At 50.3% G+C, this 15597-nt stretch overlaps 6 protein-coding genes across 6 annotated transcripts; 3 read left to right on the forward strand and 3 right to left on the reverse strand.

Moving 5' to 3' along the window:
* BDV37DRAFT_138381 (stearoyl-CoA 9-desaturase sdeA) lies at positions 1-1863 on the forward strand. The gene is made up of 2 exons (XM_032078810.1): positions 1-384; positions 454-1863. Exons 1-2 carry the CDS (start codon positions 144-146, stop codon positions 1581-1583), a joined length of 1371 nt encoding a protein of 456 aa, XP_031946281.1. The 5' UTR covers positions 1-143; the 3' UTR covers positions 1584-1863.
* Position 1864: 1 nt separating this feature from the next.
* Positions 1865-4564, forward strand: BDV37DRAFT_294527 (M3 family metallopeptidase; the record flags this gene model as incomplete). The annotated part of the gene is made up of 2 exons (XM_032089651.1): positions 1865-4315; positions 4372-4564. Exons 1-2 carry the CDS (start codon positions 2358-2360, stop codon positions 4562-4564), a joined length of 2151 nt encoding a protein of 716 aa, XP_031946282.1. The 5' UTR covers positions 1865-2357.
* A 336-nt stretch (positions 4565-4900) lies between these two features.
* Positions 4901-5458, forward strand: BDV37DRAFT_278474 (uncharacterized protein; the record flags this gene model as incomplete). Its single annotated transcript, XM_032086060.1, has 1 exon — positions 4901-5458. One exon carries the CDS (start codon positions 4901-4903, stop codon positions 5456-5458), a length of 558 nt encoding a protein of 185 aa, XP_031946283.1.
* A 2465-nt stretch (positions 5459-7923) lies between these two features.
* BDV37DRAFT_294529 (putative cytokinesis EF-hand protein Cdc4) lies at positions 7924-8702 on the reverse strand (the record flags this gene model as incomplete). The annotated part of the gene is made up of 4 exons (XM_032089652.1): positions 7924-8094; positions 8154-8246; positions 8305-8445; positions 8516-8702. The coding sequence occupies 4 exons, from the start codon at positions 8700-8702 to the stop codon at positions 8066-8068; spliced, it is 450 nt and encodes a 149-aa protein (XP_031946284.1). The 3' UTR covers positions 7924-8065.
* A 694-nt stretch (positions 8703-9396) lies between these two features.
* Positions 9397-13393, reverse strand: BDV37DRAFT_237734 (putative C2H2 finger domain protein). Its single transcript, XM_032080759.1, has 2 exons — positions 12546-13393; positions 9397-12484 (listed from the first exon to the last, which is right to left on the reverse strand). The coding sequence occupies exons 1-2, from the start codon at positions 12772-12774 to the stop codon at positions 9678-9680; spliced, it is 3036 nt and encodes a 1011-aa protein (XP_031946285.1). The 5' UTR covers positions 12775-13393; the 3' UTR covers positions 9397-9677.
* A 610-nt stretch (positions 13394-14003) lies between these two features.
* Positions 14004-15433, reverse strand: BDV37DRAFT_237735 (uncharacterized protein). Its single transcript, XM_032080760.1, has one exon. The coding sequence runs from the start codon at positions 14521-14523 to the stop codon at positions 14221-14223; it is 303 nt and encodes a 100-aa protein (XP_031946286.1). The 5' UTR covers positions 14524-15433; the 3' UTR covers positions 14004-14220.
* Positions 15434-15597: the final 164 nt, after the last annotated feature.

A 15597-nucleotide genomic window follows, 5' to 3' on the forward strand; every position in this document is an offset into this window, starting at 1 on the left:
TGTTTAAATAGTCTTCCTCTTCTCTCCACCTCACCACCTTAACCCTTTCACCTATCAAGAGGGCATCCGTCACTGTCGACAGTTTCTTCGTCTTGGGTTCGGGCATATTGGAGGTCTCAGAGACGACTAAAAGCACCGACATCATGTCTGCAAAGACGGCAGACACTACCCAGCCTCGTGCTGGCGACATCAAGAAGGTTCACATTGCCGACACTGCCATCACACGGGGCAACTGGCACAAGCATGTCAACTGGCTGAACGTGTTCCTTATCATCGGCATTCCCGTGTATGGATGTGTCCAGGCCTTCTGGGTGCCTCTGCAGCTGAAGACTGCCATCTGGGCCGTCATCTACTACTTCTTCACCGGACTCGGTATCACCGCAGGTAGGTTTTTCCCCCAACTCGCAGGAGTATCCATTCAGGATACAGCGGGTTAACAGTTGCTCGACACAGGATACCATCGTTTGTGGGCTCACTGCTCCTATTCCGCTCGTCTTCCCCTTCGGATCTGGCTCGCTGCTGTTGGTGGTGGTGCCGTGGAAGGTTCCATCCGCTGGTGGGCTCGTGACCACCGCGCTCACCACCGTTATACCGATACCGACAAGGACCCCTACTCAGTCCGCAAGGGCCTGCTCTACTCCCACCTGGGCTGGATGGTGATGAAGCAGAACCCCAAGCGTATTGGCCGTACCGATATCTCTGACCTGAACGAGGACCCCGTCGTTGTGTGGCAACACCGGAACTACCTTAAGGTCGTCTTCTCCATGGGTCTGTTCGTGCCCATGCTCGTGGCTGGTCTAGGCTGGGGTGACTGGTGGGGCGGCTTCGTCTATGCTGGTATCCTCCGTATCTTCTTCGTCCAGCAGGCAACTTTCTGTGTCAACTCGCTGGCTCACTGGCTCGGTGACCAGCCATTTGATGACCGCAACTCTCCTCGTGATCACGTCATTACTGCCCTCGTCACCCTCGGCGAGGGATACCACAACTTCCACCACGAGTTCCCCTCCGACTATCGTAATGCTATTGAATGGCACCAGTATGATCCCACCAAGTGGAGCATCTGGATCTGGAAGCAGCTTGGCCTCGCTTATGATCTCAAGCAATTCCGTGCCAATGAGATCGAGAAGGGCCGTGTTCAACAGCTCCAGAAGAAGATCGATCAGAAGCGTGCTAAGTTGGACTGGGGTGTCCCTCTCGACCAGCTTCCTGTCATGGAGTGGGACGACTACGTCGAGCAGGCCAAGAATGGCCGTGGTCTTGTTGCCATTGCCGGTGTTGTTCACGATGTGACTGACTTCATCAAGGATCACCCCGGTGGCAAGGCTATGATCAACTCGGGTATCGGCAAGGATGCCACCGCCATGTTCAACGGAGGTGTTTACTATCACTCCAACGCTGCGCACAACCTGTTGTCGACCATGCGGGTTGGTGTCATTCGTGGTGGCTGTGAAGTCGAGATCTGGAAGCGCTCCCAAAAGGAGAGCAGCGACTACGTCCGTGACAGCAGCGGCCAGCGGGTCATCCGCGCTGGTGAACAGGTTACGAAGATCCCCGAACCTATTCCCACTGCTGATGCAGCATGAAGTCGCTATTTATCCCCTCTCCTGTGATGTACGATTGTTTTGATATTGCATTCTTTTTCTCCACGGGTCATGTCCTTATTTAGCACCATGGGCGTTCATTATACGACACTTAATTGTATGGGGTTCGGAGTTGGGATTTGGTTCAGCAGCAAGATGGCAGAAGACTTGATTGATTCGAGTTATTATTCGCATCCTTTATAAAAGCGAAAGGTCAAAGCATATTTGGTCAATGAAAATAGATGACGATATCCACCTGATAGAGCTTGTGCACATACCGTAGACTTGCGTAGGACCATCCTTCTATTGTATTAACGATCCTAGAATGCAAACAAACGAACCACTTTTACGTCGAAGGTTCAATTTTGCGGTGGGAAAAGTCACATGGCATGGCACCAGCTCCACAGTTCACTAGCTTGCCGTTAGCGCGGGTCCAACTCCAGTGACCAAGTAAATACAACCATAGACTGCAGGTCACCATCCTCTCTGCATCACCACTGCAAAGCCACGTATTCTTCTGTCTGAATCAATTCTTCTTACCCCACCTCTCCAATTTCTACCCCTCCCACCATTCCGGCCCTTCGCTCCGTTTTTCTACACGCCCTCGTCCTGTTTGTGGGCGTTCTTCTCATCACCGTGGCTCCTCCGCTCCGCCTCTCATCCCCCACTTTCAGACTCTCCTCAGTATTGGGCCATCTCCGTGGCTCACGACTGACTACACGTACAGTGTCCCCTACGGCACTGACGAATCTCCGCAAGTCCCTCACCACCGCGAGCATGGCTCCAGAACACTACCGCCGCCCACCTCAGGCCCCGCCGGTCTTCACCGCAACTGCTCAGTCGATCGTTGACGACGCCAAGCGCCTTATTGAGGCATCCCGCAAGGTCCAAGATGATGTTGTCGCCAGTGTGAAGCCTGAGACAGCGACATTCGACTCAGTGCTCAAGCCGTTGGCCCATGACGAGAATACCATGGCGCTGGAAGCCCACATTCTCAGCTTCTACCAGGCAGTCTCAACCGAACAGCAGTTGCGCGATGCTTCGTCCAAGGCCGAGGCAGAGCTGGATGAATTCTTCATCGAAACGGTCATGCGCGAGGATGTCTTCAAGCTTGTGGATGCTGTGCTAAACAAGAACGAGTCTCTTGACCCCGAGTCCCGTCGCCTCTTAGAGAAGGAGCATAAGAGTTACATTCGCAATGGGCTGGGTCTTCCTGCCGGGCCAAAGCGGGATCGCTTCAAGGAGATCAAGAAGCGCCTGAGTCAGATCAGCATTGAATTCCAGAAGAACTTGAATGAAGAAAACGAAGGTCTCTGGTTTACCCCCGAAGAACTGGATGGTGTGCCGGAGGACGTGCTGTCAGGTTTGAAGAAGGGCGAGGGAGAGAACGCAGGCAAGCTCTGGCTGACCTTCAAGTATCCGGATCTTTTCCCGACTATGAAGTATGCCAAGAACCCTGAAACTCGCAAGCAGGTAATGATCCAGAACGAGAACAAGTGCAACCAGAACGTACCTCTCTTCCGGGAGGCCATTGTCCTGCGCGACGAGGCTGCTCGGCTTTTGGGATACCCGAACCATGCAGCATTCCGCATTGAGGATAAGATGGCCAAGACACCAGAGACAGTTGACACCTTCTTGGGAGATCTGCGGAGTCGCCTGACAGCCGGTGGCCAGAAGGAGATCAAGAGTCTGCTGGAGTTGAAGAAGAACGACATTGAAGCTCGTGGCGAGACCTTTGACGGCAAGTACTATCTGTGGGATCACCGGTTCTACGATCGTTTGATGCTGGAGAAGGACTACTCTCTGGACCAGCAGCAGATTGCTGAGTATTTCCCTCTTCAGACTACTATTGAGGGTATGTTGAAGATCTTCGAGGAATTGTTCGGCCTGGTGTTCGTAGAGATCACCGGTGATGACCGGGCTAAGGTAGCTCCCTCCGGCAAGGGAAGTGACATTGTCTGGCATGAGGATGTGCAGATTTTCAGCGTCTGGAACGACGAGGGCGAGGGCAGTGGATTTGTTGGCTATCTCTATCTGGACCTTTTCCCTCGGAGCGGCAAATACGGCCACGCGGCCAACTTCAACCTCCAGCCCGGTTTTATCGACAAGGACGGCAAGCGCCGCTATCCAGCCACCGCCCTTGTGTGCAACTTCACTAAGCCGACACCGAGGAAACCCAGTCTGCTCAAGCACGACGAAGTGGTAACGTTGTTCCATGAGTTGGGCCATGGTATCCATGACCTCGTGGCCAAGACCATTTACTCTCGGTTCCACGGAACCAACACCGTGCGTGACTTCGTCGAGGCCCCCAGTCAGATGCTGGAGAACTGGTGCTGGACCCCATCGCAGCTCAAGTCGCTCAGCAAGCACTACTCGACGCTCTCGCCTGAGTATCTCGCCGCCTGGAAGGAACAGGCCGGCGACAAGCCCGTGCCGGCCGAGCAGATCCCCGACGAGGTGATTGAGAACCTGATCCGGACGAAGCATGTCAACGACGCACTGTTCAACCTGCGCCAGCTGCACTTCGGTATCTTCGACATGACGGTGCACGAGCCCAAGAGCCACGAGGACATTGAGAAGCTGCCGATCTCGGCCACCTACAACCAGCTGCGCAAGCAGATCACCCAGATGGATGGACCGGAGACCTTGGGCCTTGGTGACGAATGGGGACACGGCGAGGCGACTTTCGGACACTTGATCGGTGGCTATGACGCCGGTTACTATGGATACTTGAGGTACGCTTGCTTTATTGTTGCCCGTGCTGTGGACATTCTTGCTAATCATATAACAGCTCCCAAGTTTACTCCACCGATATGTTCTACACGGTCTTCAAGACTGACCCGATGAACCCGACCGCCGGCCGACGCTATCGCCACCAGGTCCTGGAGAAGGGAGGCAGCCAGGATGAAATGACGAGCTTGACGGAATTCTTGGGCCGCGAGCCCAAGACCGATGCATTCTACAAGGATATGGGCTTGGCTTAGGATTAATATATATACCTACCATTACATATAAATGATTCAGTGAATATAATTAAGTTCGAACGAAGAAGAAACGATTTGGGAATGCTTGTAGAATCAATAGCCGTCAGGATAGAGAGAATAGCACGGAGTATAGATTGCAGCATCGTCGCGCCGATCAATCTTATCGATAAGGCCCACCAAAAGCTCTTCAGCTTCCACCAACACCTCCACTCCAACACTACCAAACGCACACCACAGCCAATTTACCCCCTCAATCACCAAGAACCCACATCAAGAACACCCAACAAAAGCCCAACCAGGAAAGCCAACACCACAACCACCACCAAGAACCCAAAAATGTCCACTCCAGACCCCCAATCACTGTCTCAAGACCAATCCCTCCAAGAACCACCAACAATACAGAACCGTCTCCCAGTGCACACCCACCACTGCCGCTTCTGCAACCACCTCCTACTATCCACAACGCGCGACATCGCCTCCCTCCCGCGCCGCAAAGACCCCGCCAAAGACAAAGCCCTCATCCTCCCTCTCCCAACATCCACCACCCCCGAGGACTCAGACCCCAACCGACAAGAACACTACACCATCCTCCTTTCGACAACGGTACCGGATCGCAAGGCGACGCTCGTACGGCGCGAGGACGGCTTCGAGAAGAGATTGTTTCTGCGGTGTGGACGGTGCCGCGTTGTGGTGGGGTATTTCTTGGATGGGGTGCTTTTTCCGATGACTTCTGTTGCTGCTTCTGCTTCGGTGGGTGAGGGGGAGGAGGGCGAACGGAAGGAGAAGGTCGTTTATTTGCTTCCGGGGGCGTTAGTGGAGACGGGGGCTATGGGAGATGAGGGGAGGTTGAAGGGGTTTGATGATGAATGGAGGGGGTGGAGGGCGGAGGTTTGAAGTATGTATTATTATGTGTTGTATTATATTATATTGATTCGTTAATGAATGGATGTGTATATCGAACTTGGGGGTGTTGTCTTGGTGGGTTTGTGGTGTATGGAGTCTGGGTACTGTTTATTATGCCGTGGATATTGTCTTGTGTAGGGTTCCATAGCACTGTTTGCCCTTTGTATAGATTGGTGGGGTTCTATATTCCTCGTCTTTGGGCCGTTGAGTGTTATGGACATGTTCGATGTACTTCTGGTATACAGTTTTGATGTTTCTGATTGTTGTATAATTTTCTGGCTGTCCAAGAGTAATATCCAATCCCCTGTTTTGCCCTCTACACTGCTATGTATACTAACTGGAATTCTACCATAAACACAAGCATCTCTACAGCTGGCACTCCAGGTCGATGTCACAGGATTATAGACAGTGACCTAGTAATCACAGATTCACAGTACTCAAAGTTATTACCTCTCCAGTCAAGCTACTTGTCCAAGATACCCTAGAGAACTATTCTCAATACCTAGCATTCTCAGGAAGAACAACATCAAGCACAATTCTCCAAAATCCGACTCAATAAACTGACAGATCTAAACGACACCGTCTCACAAGATACGAGCGAGACTAAGGCCAACAATCTTTTGGACCTGGGTTGCCTATACCAGAAAGATAATCCAAGCGTCCTGAGCCCCTCCAAGTACAGAAGCGCTGCGGTAGGTTCCTGCAGAAATGACCAATCTACTAACACTACAGATTAAATCGATACAACTTGGCACTGCCACGCGTTAGTTGCAAGGGTAGGGTCCCTACACTGCAATTTTAGCTTCCCGGAGAGGATAGTAGGAATCAGGATGTCGAGAGACAAAGGTCATGATTGCGGAGACAGGGCATCTGCAGTGTAAACAGCGGTGTACTACATTTTTAGAGCCCTGGGGAGGATGGCTAGGATATCCTATCCACTCAGATAGTGGATGTGGAGGCCAGTGCTGCCAATATGCAATGGCTTCCCAGACCTGCAATCTCTTTTAGCGTACACTACATTTCTAGTTTCGAGGAGATGATGTTCGGAAGTCGCGATACACACTATTAAATAAAGATCAGTTCTCTCATACTTCTAGATTTATCGAGGTTAGGTTGAGACAGCCCTAATACACATCTACATTGCACTTTTCAGCCCTAAAAGAGGATACTGAGGATTCCATACTTACCCTGATAGATGTAGGACATTTCTATTACACAGCTAGATCCATTGGGGTTGACACAAAAGTTAGCACTGCCTATCTGCCTAGCGTTCATATTGTGTCTGTCTCCAGCCTTGCACAGCATTTTAAGGTCGCGACAGAGGGTATTCAGGATTCACCATCCACATTGATGGATGAAGGCCCACCACTGCCAAGGTTTTGGACTATTATACAGCCACGTACTACATTTTCTGAGGGCCTGGAGCGTATGTTAAAGGTGACAACGCACATAGGTGGCAGTTTGACCGCAGATCTTCACTGCAATTTTAGACACTGGGAGAAGTTAGTTAAAGGCTTTTATCGGCACTAATATGTGAGCTCAGCCATGCATACTACACTGCACTTTTAGACACTGGGAGAGCCTAGAAATTTGTCTAGATTCATCATTTGATGACTGAGCTATCACTCTTTAGGCCTCAAAACGCGCTATACTGCAATTTTAGCTCACAGGAGGGCTGGTCGAAATGATTTGCTTAGGTATTTGCAGTCGACGAGACTTGTGGCATTGTTTGTGTTGTAGTCTTGGCTTGCAGGGGTTTGTGTGGTTGTTCACCCGGGTTAGTATACATGTTTTTGCATATAGCGTTACTACTACTATCGGGGTTTGTACTTTTTTCTTAAGAGAAAAGAAAAAGAGAGGGAGAAAATATAGTATTCTGTCCTTCATATGAAGCTTGTATAGCAGAGAGGATAGTATCTTAACTATTAAGACTGTTTGTTTGGGCTACCTTGTGTTTCCTTTTGGACCAATTCTACTTTACTATATATGTTTGCATTGTATTGTAGCCGAGCACTCGTCCGTAGAATTTAACCGAACGAATAGTTAGTTACTCACCTAACTTTAAGGGAACAACTTGTCTATTACTACAAAGAATTATATCTTATATATTTCTCTATATGGAACACATATAGGTTGCGAGGATAACAGGGCATGAAATACTTCCTTGTCGATTGGGTAGCTTTGCGTGATATGCCACTTGTACTTCTGGATGTGCGTGTGGGTCACTTTATATAGTTCAGGGTAGTCGGCGTTAAGTACATGAGTCTGTCTATCTGTTTTGGCTGAGACTTATGTCGCTATTATGGTTGGTTTCGTCCTGCCCTGTTGGTTCGATATATATGGTCGCCTTCAACACTAGGAGTGATCTTTTGGAGCCCACGTACGGTACCACTATCTACTATACGTCATCTCAAGGATCACTAAATCAAAGGTATATGGACTGGTGTGAATTTGTGCAAATATCTATGCTATCATTGCTATTGCTATCCATATCATATGAACCCGATATACAATACAAACGAACTGAAACTTAGCCCAACTCCGCCCCTCGAGTGATTCTCATAATATCATAGAACATAGGGTATCGTGTATCAATCATCAGTTGGCCAGGATCGTGCGAACGAGCTCTAGATATGCACGCATTAGTTCAGTCCTGACTACTGCACCTGGGGATTCTGTAACCTACCGGTGTAGTTAATCTCACCCGAGCTGGTATCAACCGCCTTGAGCAGTTCATCGACCTCTTCGTCCGACATCTTCTCGCCCAAGTTTGTCAGAACTGCCCCCGGTTAGCACCTCGGTCATCTTGTATTTCATCCGACCATCTGAATACATACTGTATCGAAGCTGACCAACTCCAATAAATCCGGTCATATCCTTATCAAACACCTGGAAGCCGCGGCAGTATTCCTCGGCTTCGCCAGGGTCGCGGAAGCCGCCCGGACGGTTGAGAACCTTCACGAAAGAATCGAAGTCGACTATGCGCATGAAACTCGTTAGATCATATTTTCCCTCATGAGCGATTGGACTAGATAGGGATAGACCTACAGTCTCCGCCGAGGCTCTTCTCCAGATCGGCGATCTCAGCGAGGGTGGGATTCTGGCCGCATGCGCGCAGGAGGTCACCGAGGGACTCTAGGGAGACCTTGCCGGAGCCGCGCTTGTCGAAGAGGGAGAACGCTTCCTTGTAGTTGGTGGAGGCCTGATCGTCGTGGTGATTGTGTGAGCCGGTCATTTTCAACGCCAAATGTGATATTCAACCAAGGAAATGATTTCAAGCACAGGGTGACAGACGAGGGAGATGGAAAATGCAGGTGTACTGGGGAGAATGAGGAGGGGAAGATTATTGATGGAATGGGTCGGAAGAGGGCGAACCAGGGAATGCGCATGAGGTTGAGGGGCGGCAATTCAATCCAATCGATTCAATGGGACCGAGTGAGATCTCGCCCGGATCCAGTAGGAGATAAACAACCACCATCACCAAGCTCTTGGACATCCTTCACCTGGCTGGCCATGTTTCTCTTGCCACTATTCCACGGGATTGCAGAGCAACAATCAGACGGGGCCACGTACCATCTTTTCGATTTGTTGTTATGGAGCGATTGCGAGGAAGATTCCGGAAATGGTATAGAGCTGTGTAGATTACTGCGAGGGGGAATGAAGGCAGGGATGGTTGCAATGGAGGATTGACGGTTGACCAGCACGTCAAAGGCCAGAGGTTACCAAGGAACAGGTTGGACTGGAATGTTGATAAGAGTCGAAAAGGCGGGATGGAGAAAAGGAGAAAGTGGAGTGTCCGTTGTTGTGGTAACCGTTCCCTGATTGGGAACCAGGCCCTTCCCCAATTGGGACGTCATTCCACATCGAGTCTTCCCGTAGTATGCAGTACTTTAAGTGCTCTTGCTAAATAATGACTGTTGATACGATCATCGTCATTGAACCGACTCATTTCCAAAATCAGAGCTACTCTCCAAGAATCATACAAAGCAATCATACAAAGCATGCAGAAGACAACGCTTATCCCATTGGTATCACCGCATAATCATAACCCATGAACAGACCCAAAAATAAAAATAGTATATGTACATAACACAAAAGGAGAAGGATATCAACCAGCTCCCAAACAAAGAACAACCCCCCCCTCTTGAAACCCGTAAGGACACAGGAAAGAGTCGAAGATGTAAGAGAACCCAGAAAGACCTACCAGTGCTTATCGGCCCTTCAACTTCTCAATACAACTGCTCAACAAATTAGCCGCTTCCGCCAACAGCTCCCATCGTGTGTTAACAAATCCATCTCGCAGAACCATCAACATCCCCAGGCACCGGTTGCGATCCTCCATTGCTTCCAGGTCGTTGGGTGAACGTACGCCTCCCACCCGTCGGAGATACTCTTGCATGTCGCGGCGCTGATCCGCCACTGTGGCCAGCTTCGGTGGTGAACGAATCGGGCCTTCCAGCGCGTATCCATAGCACCAGACAACCAATGCTGCAACGTAGATCACCCATGGCCGGTTGAGAAGATAGTCATCCCGTCCTGAGTAAAGCTCCCCTTCCTCCGACTCGCTGCTCAGCAAACACTCGGAGAGAAATTTGAGCGCGTAGAAAGTCGCGTCTCGCGCTGACGCCTTTGTAGCCCATCGCTCGGTCATCTTCTCACGTGCAGCATTGTAGTCTCTGGCAGTGATAGCTCTTCCCATGAGTCGGGTGGCCCCGCCGAGGATTTGACAGTCGACGATGTCGACGTGCGACGCCATGTGAGCAAGGCCGTGCAGCACGTCGCGGGATTCGAAGACGTTGTCATCATCAAGTGGATGCTGAACCCGGTACCCTGGGAAAGGTGGTGGTGTCCCGGCTTGTCCCAACGCTTCGTCAAAATCTCGTCGCCAATTATCAAAGGCCCGCAGCAGCGCAGCTCGCCATTTGTCTCGACCGCCAAGTGCCTGAGGAACTCCCAAAGAACTGACTTGGAGATCTCGCTGGTTCATATGCCAACTGACGCTAAGAAGACCCGCCATGAGAATGGTTCTCCCGAAGGCATTGGTCCGCACCCGTTGCCCATTAAGTGTCCGTTTGAGGCCATCCAAAAACATGACTGGCTTCACTCCGTTAGCATGGAGACTAGCCTGGACACGCGCCACTTCAGCAGCGCTGGTCGCTGACCACAAAGCCTCGTCGCAGGGCAGGGGTAGCCGAAGCTCATGCGCGACCATCTTAGCCGAGTGGCCGAACATAGTGGCATGAGTGGAGTCGAGGACAAAAGCGGCAAATGCCACTCTCCGGGTGGCCTCCGCTTTGATCCAGTGCGTCCACGATTCATCCGCAGAGAAATCCTGTGTTGTCGTCGAACAGGACACCGACCGGGCCTGCCGGTCGTCTCTCAAGCTCGCGGGTGAGTCGAATGCGGAACGTCCAATCAAAGAGCTGCCCCGACGCATTAGGGTCAGAGTGGTGTCGTGGTGAATATGTGCTCGTTCATGTAACGCTCGAGTAGAGTACATCTTTTCGTAAACCTCAAGCAGCAGGAGGGCCTGGAAGACCCACAGCTTGGCAGGCGGCCGGAAATCACCGTCCATGAAGAGCTCCCACCTAAGATGCCACACAATAAAGTCTGCCAGCTCGGATGCCGCTTCGGTTAACTCTGGGCCGTGAATCTTGTCCAGCGTGGATGCACCGATGGCTATAACGATCAGTAAAAGCAGGTTTGGCGCCTGGTCGGCGAAAAAGGTGGGCCGATGCAGGATGGGCAGCTGAGAGTGGAAGTGATACCAGTACGATCCAATGTACGTCTGCATCATTCGCAAGCTCAAAACGTGGTTGTCATCGTCCATATCACCATCCATTAAAGCATCTTTGCGTTTGGCCACTACCGAGTAGGCGGCTTCATTAAAGCGAGTCGCCATGAGATGAAGAAGTTCCTGCCGCTTTTCCTCCGATATAATGGCGCGGGGTGAACCGGGGTCCAGAATGCTGGTAACACTCATGGGATGATGGGGCGGGATAACGCCGCTCAGAAACGTCCCATAGGCTGGATCACCCAACAAGAATTGATTCTGCAGTTGCGTAGGGTCCATGTAATTCGGTACCATACCACTCGCTGCAGGGTAGCTCATGGACGACGATCCGGGAATGGGTTCATTAAAAAGCCATGCTGTAAAGTCTTCCGCCATTGCAAAAGGGGATCTATTGTATGATTCGCTTCCAAAGATCGGGTAGACACAGTTGGCCAACGAATCAAAGCCAGGGTCCCCAACTGTCGAGCCGGGAGCTATCATCCCCGGCATTGTATCAAAAGCGCCCATGTTGGCTGTTTGGTCAAGAGTCGTCGGTGTAGAGGCTGTTGCCGGGGCTAAAGAAAGACCCGAGTAACCATTCACGGGCATCTGCATACCAGCCTGAGAGGCAAATGGTACAGTATCAGCCAGAGACGACCCGTTGGCGTCTGTCGGCAGTGAGGAGTAAGTTCCATCAGCACCTTGGGATTGTGTGGTGGTTGTCTGACCAGGATGTGACTGTGCGTCATGATGGATTTCACCGATGGGAGTATTTGTCGGCTGATGGTTGCTCAACGTCCCATACGACGTATTATGTAGTTCGGGAGGACTGTAACTCTTCGGTACTGGAGGAGAACTTTTCCCATGGGTGCTTAAGCTATTTGACCGGGGGAAAGTGTTTTCATTCTGCGATGGTAGTATGTGATGTTGGTAGCTAAATACGGAATTCAGGCCGACAGAGGGAGATGACGATGACGAAGGAGATATTGGAACAACCCCGTTGGACTGAGCGCTTGAGATTTGCGTAGGTATGGAGGGCGGCGTGACGACCGTCGCTTGGCTGACGTGGGGTACATGGTGCGGGCTCTGAGGCTGGTTGGTAGCAGCTTGCGCAAAATGATCGCGTTTTTGGAGTTGGGAGCCTTGGGTGGTGTGACGTTCACGGTGTCGAATGCAGAGGTCTTGTCGAACGAAGGAGCGGTAGCAATCAGGGAAATCGCATCGATATATTTGCTTGGGAGTATCTAAGCCATCAAAGAGATCAGTCATCTTTCGATAACCGTTGTGGTGTGGGGTTTCACTTACGGTTCAACTGATGCCGGTATAGATGCTCCGCACGCGAATAGCTTTTCCCACACCCTTCGTGTGTACATTCGAATTTACGGTCTGTGTTGACCTTTCGAACCCTCTTCCTTTTCTTCGGGGCGCCATTGACAGTGATGGTGTCGTTGTCCATGATCTCTGCTTCTCGTTCTCTGCGGATGCCTTTTGGCCCTTGGTCTAGACCTGTGATTGTACCGACCGCCAAGGTCATCTTTCAGTCGGTTCAACCGAGAAGTACTGAAATATTGACGGTCGTCCTTGCTTCCTTGACTTCCCGGTTGCCCAAAACACACAGGACGTTGGCCTGCGGAGAACGGAGAGTTACCGAATACGTCGGGGCATCAGACCGGGCGATGACGGCCCGAGTCCGGGGCAGAATGGAGGCGGATATGAAGTTTCACGGAGAGGTTAACAAGCAGGGGAAATATGCCATGGGCACGGAAGAGATCAAAGGGTTGCCTTTCTTGCCCGGAAGAAAAGATGCGAAGGATGGCGGCGGCGCAAGGACGAGTTGAGTAAAAACCCCGTGGGGAAAAGCGTGTGCACGGAAAGCCGAAGCGTTCCCGGGACGGCTGGACAGAGGAAAGGATTCCGAGCTGAAAACTCTACTCCGACCGAAATTCAGAGCGAAATCTCGCCGGTAGAAAATCCGGAAACACAGGCGGAAATGGGAGAGAGAAAAGGAGAGGTCGCAGAGGTGGTGGTACGATCGCTAGGAGCGATATGGAATAATAATTGGAGAAGTTGAAAGGCGGAGAGAGCGAGCGCGCGCGACAAAGTTTGAAAAGAGGGGAAGGTGATTGGAAATATATAAAGTACACTTTTTGTACTGTAACGGTCCGATCGGTCGTATACAGTACCTGCTCAGTCCTAGTACTGCTTCCCAACAGAAAACGGGCGGCGACAGACGAGTTCATATAGAGGACTGGGCGACTGAAGGATTCAATTAAATCACCCAGTAATGATTAATGGAAAATCGAGAAATTGAAATAAAATAAAAACCAGATCAATTTTCTATCTCGTATAATGATAGCCACAACCATTTCCATGACTCCAGGTGGGGTATCCACATACTAAGGCTCCAAACAGGTTATTATTATCGAGTTCTTTTCGTGGTCAGTCGGCATTTCATGCATCAAGTGGATGCTATCTGCTATCCTAACAAAATGAATATCAACCCTCGTCGCTAAGTTTTTCCCCATCTCCGCTTTCTTTGCTTTTTCTCCTCTAGCACTAGAACGTGTTTTAAGTTCCAGGCTCGCGACAATCCCGGCTTTGATATGTAAATCAAACCGCGGGAAATCACCAAGTGTCAAAGGAAAAAGCAATTGGACTGCCAATCACTTCTCAGAAGGGAAGACGAGAGGGTATCGTGGGTTTTGCGCGTCCTTTCCTGTTTACTAGAGGTGGCCTTGTTTCGTCTGTTGAAGCGGGTGGAGAGGAGATCGTGCAGGGTAGATAGGACGATCATCATGAGATTAAGATCGATTACGATTAAGGATTTAATTAATTCATGTAAGAAGAACTGCACCGAAGTTTTACAGAATGCAACTAGAATCTCAGCCAACCAGTCAGAGGCAGTCGTTTTCAGCTGACATGACGTGCTGTACCCTACTCTAAAAACTATCGTGCGTCACAAAATCATGGTAGAGCCTCTCTATAGGTACCATCCTGCGCATAACCTGCCCACAATTTCACTCCGTCGGAATGAAGCGTTGAAAATGATAATTAGGGTTTGGAACCTTGTGACTGACAGCCCTCGGTGCCTGGCATTTCGGGTGGAGACATATTGATGGACACTGTCGAGACTCGAAACACTACCTACCATAGAACCCATCTGAGATCTGCTTCGGGACACATGCAGCCTGCGACTAACAATCCTCATTGAGGTGAAATGGACGCGGTTAATGCGGATAATTGTGGTCAAGTGAGCATGGATGGGACCATCTTCCCGTTCCATCGTTTCGTTGGTGGGCTAACAATAGCAGTTATTCGTTAATTACTTAGGCCAAACTGACTCACTAGCCTCGTCGTGGCGCTCCTCGAGAAGTAAAATAAGCGATCAATGCTTTCGAACTCCCATTGTGGACCTGTTGATTGCCTATATGGCGGGGTTGATCTGCATTCCAACATGGTCTTTAGTGCGTGTTGTTGTGGCTGAAAAGAAAATTACCGGTATAGATCTACACGCTGAAATCCACTCATCCGCGGAAGCAAGCCAGCAAAGCAGATGCTCGAGGAGTACTGCATGAGTACTGTGGCTAGGCGTTGAGGTCCGCGGAAGAAGATCAACACGGCTTGTTGGGAGCCTATATTGCTTTTTCCTTCAGCCTCGCACCTCGCACACTAAAAACAAGGCAACCTAGCAGTGATCCCCAGCCTAAATTTCTGTTTTTGACGGTTATCCCGCTATAACAATAATCAACAATAATTTTGCGAAAAAAGTATAGCGTAAGTATAAGAATTAATTGGGAACCGAAAATATCTGAAACACCCAAGGTGTTCTTGACTTAAGGACGATCGCTCACTGGTACCTGATGATCCTAGCGCATGAACCACCCTCCGCTCAAATGGGGACCACTGATGATCTATCTGATAAGGAGATCAGTGAGATGTCTCCGTGGTAAGGACATATTAGGCAGGATCCGAAGTATGTACGTAACGGATATGCATATATATTGTCCGTCCGCATCAGACAGGTATGGATTTTGGTGACAAAATTAGTAGTCCTGACGAAAGTCTCCGTAGCCCGTACCAGCGCCCTGGTACCTACCGTTAATGACATGAACGAGCACACCATCTTACAGGTACCATGCTCAAGGTCCTTGCAGACAATAGTAGGCAAACTATCTAGTCACACCATGTGCCCCTTACCTGGCTTTCGGAGTTACCTGTCAAACGATCCCTCCCAGGCACTGTCCTATGGCTCGAAACCACGCTATAGGAATTGTTCCTTAGCCAGTCAGTCCACATCGGGAAGAGAGGGTAAAAACAACTAAAAATAAAAACAAAACTTAGAAAAGGAAATGACAGT

The sequence above is a fragment of the Aspergillus pseudonomiae genome (assembly GCF_009193645.1).
Source record: "Aspergillus pseudonomiae strain CBS 119388 unplaced genomic scaffold BDV37scaffold_4, whole genome shotgun sequence".
Taxonomy (NCBI): domain Eukaryota; kingdom Fungi; phylum Ascomycota; class Eurotiomycetes; order Eurotiales; family Aspergillaceae; genus Aspergillus; species Aspergillus pseudonomiae.

Coding starts and splice junctions, on each gene's coding strand:
- BDV37DRAFT_138381 (XM_032078810.1), top strand. CDS start 144: ATGTCTGCAAAGACGGCAGACACTACCCAGCCTCGTGCTGGCGACATC. Junction 385..453: donor CGGACTCGGTATCACCGCAG/GTAGGTTTTTCC, acceptor TGCTCGACACAG/GATACCATCGTTTGTGGGCT.
- BDV37DRAFT_237734 (XM_032080759.1), bottom strand. CDS start 12,774: ATGACCTTGGCGGTCGGTACAATCACAGGTCTAGACCAAGGGCCAAAA. Junction 12,485..12,545: donor ATACCGGCATCAGTTGAACC/GTAAGTGAAACC, acceptor TTGATGGCTTAG/ATACTCCCAAGCAAATATAT.
- BDV37DRAFT_237735 (XM_032080760.1), bottom strand. CDS start 14,523: ATGGAACGGGAAGATGGTCCCATCCATGCTCACTTGACCACAATTATC.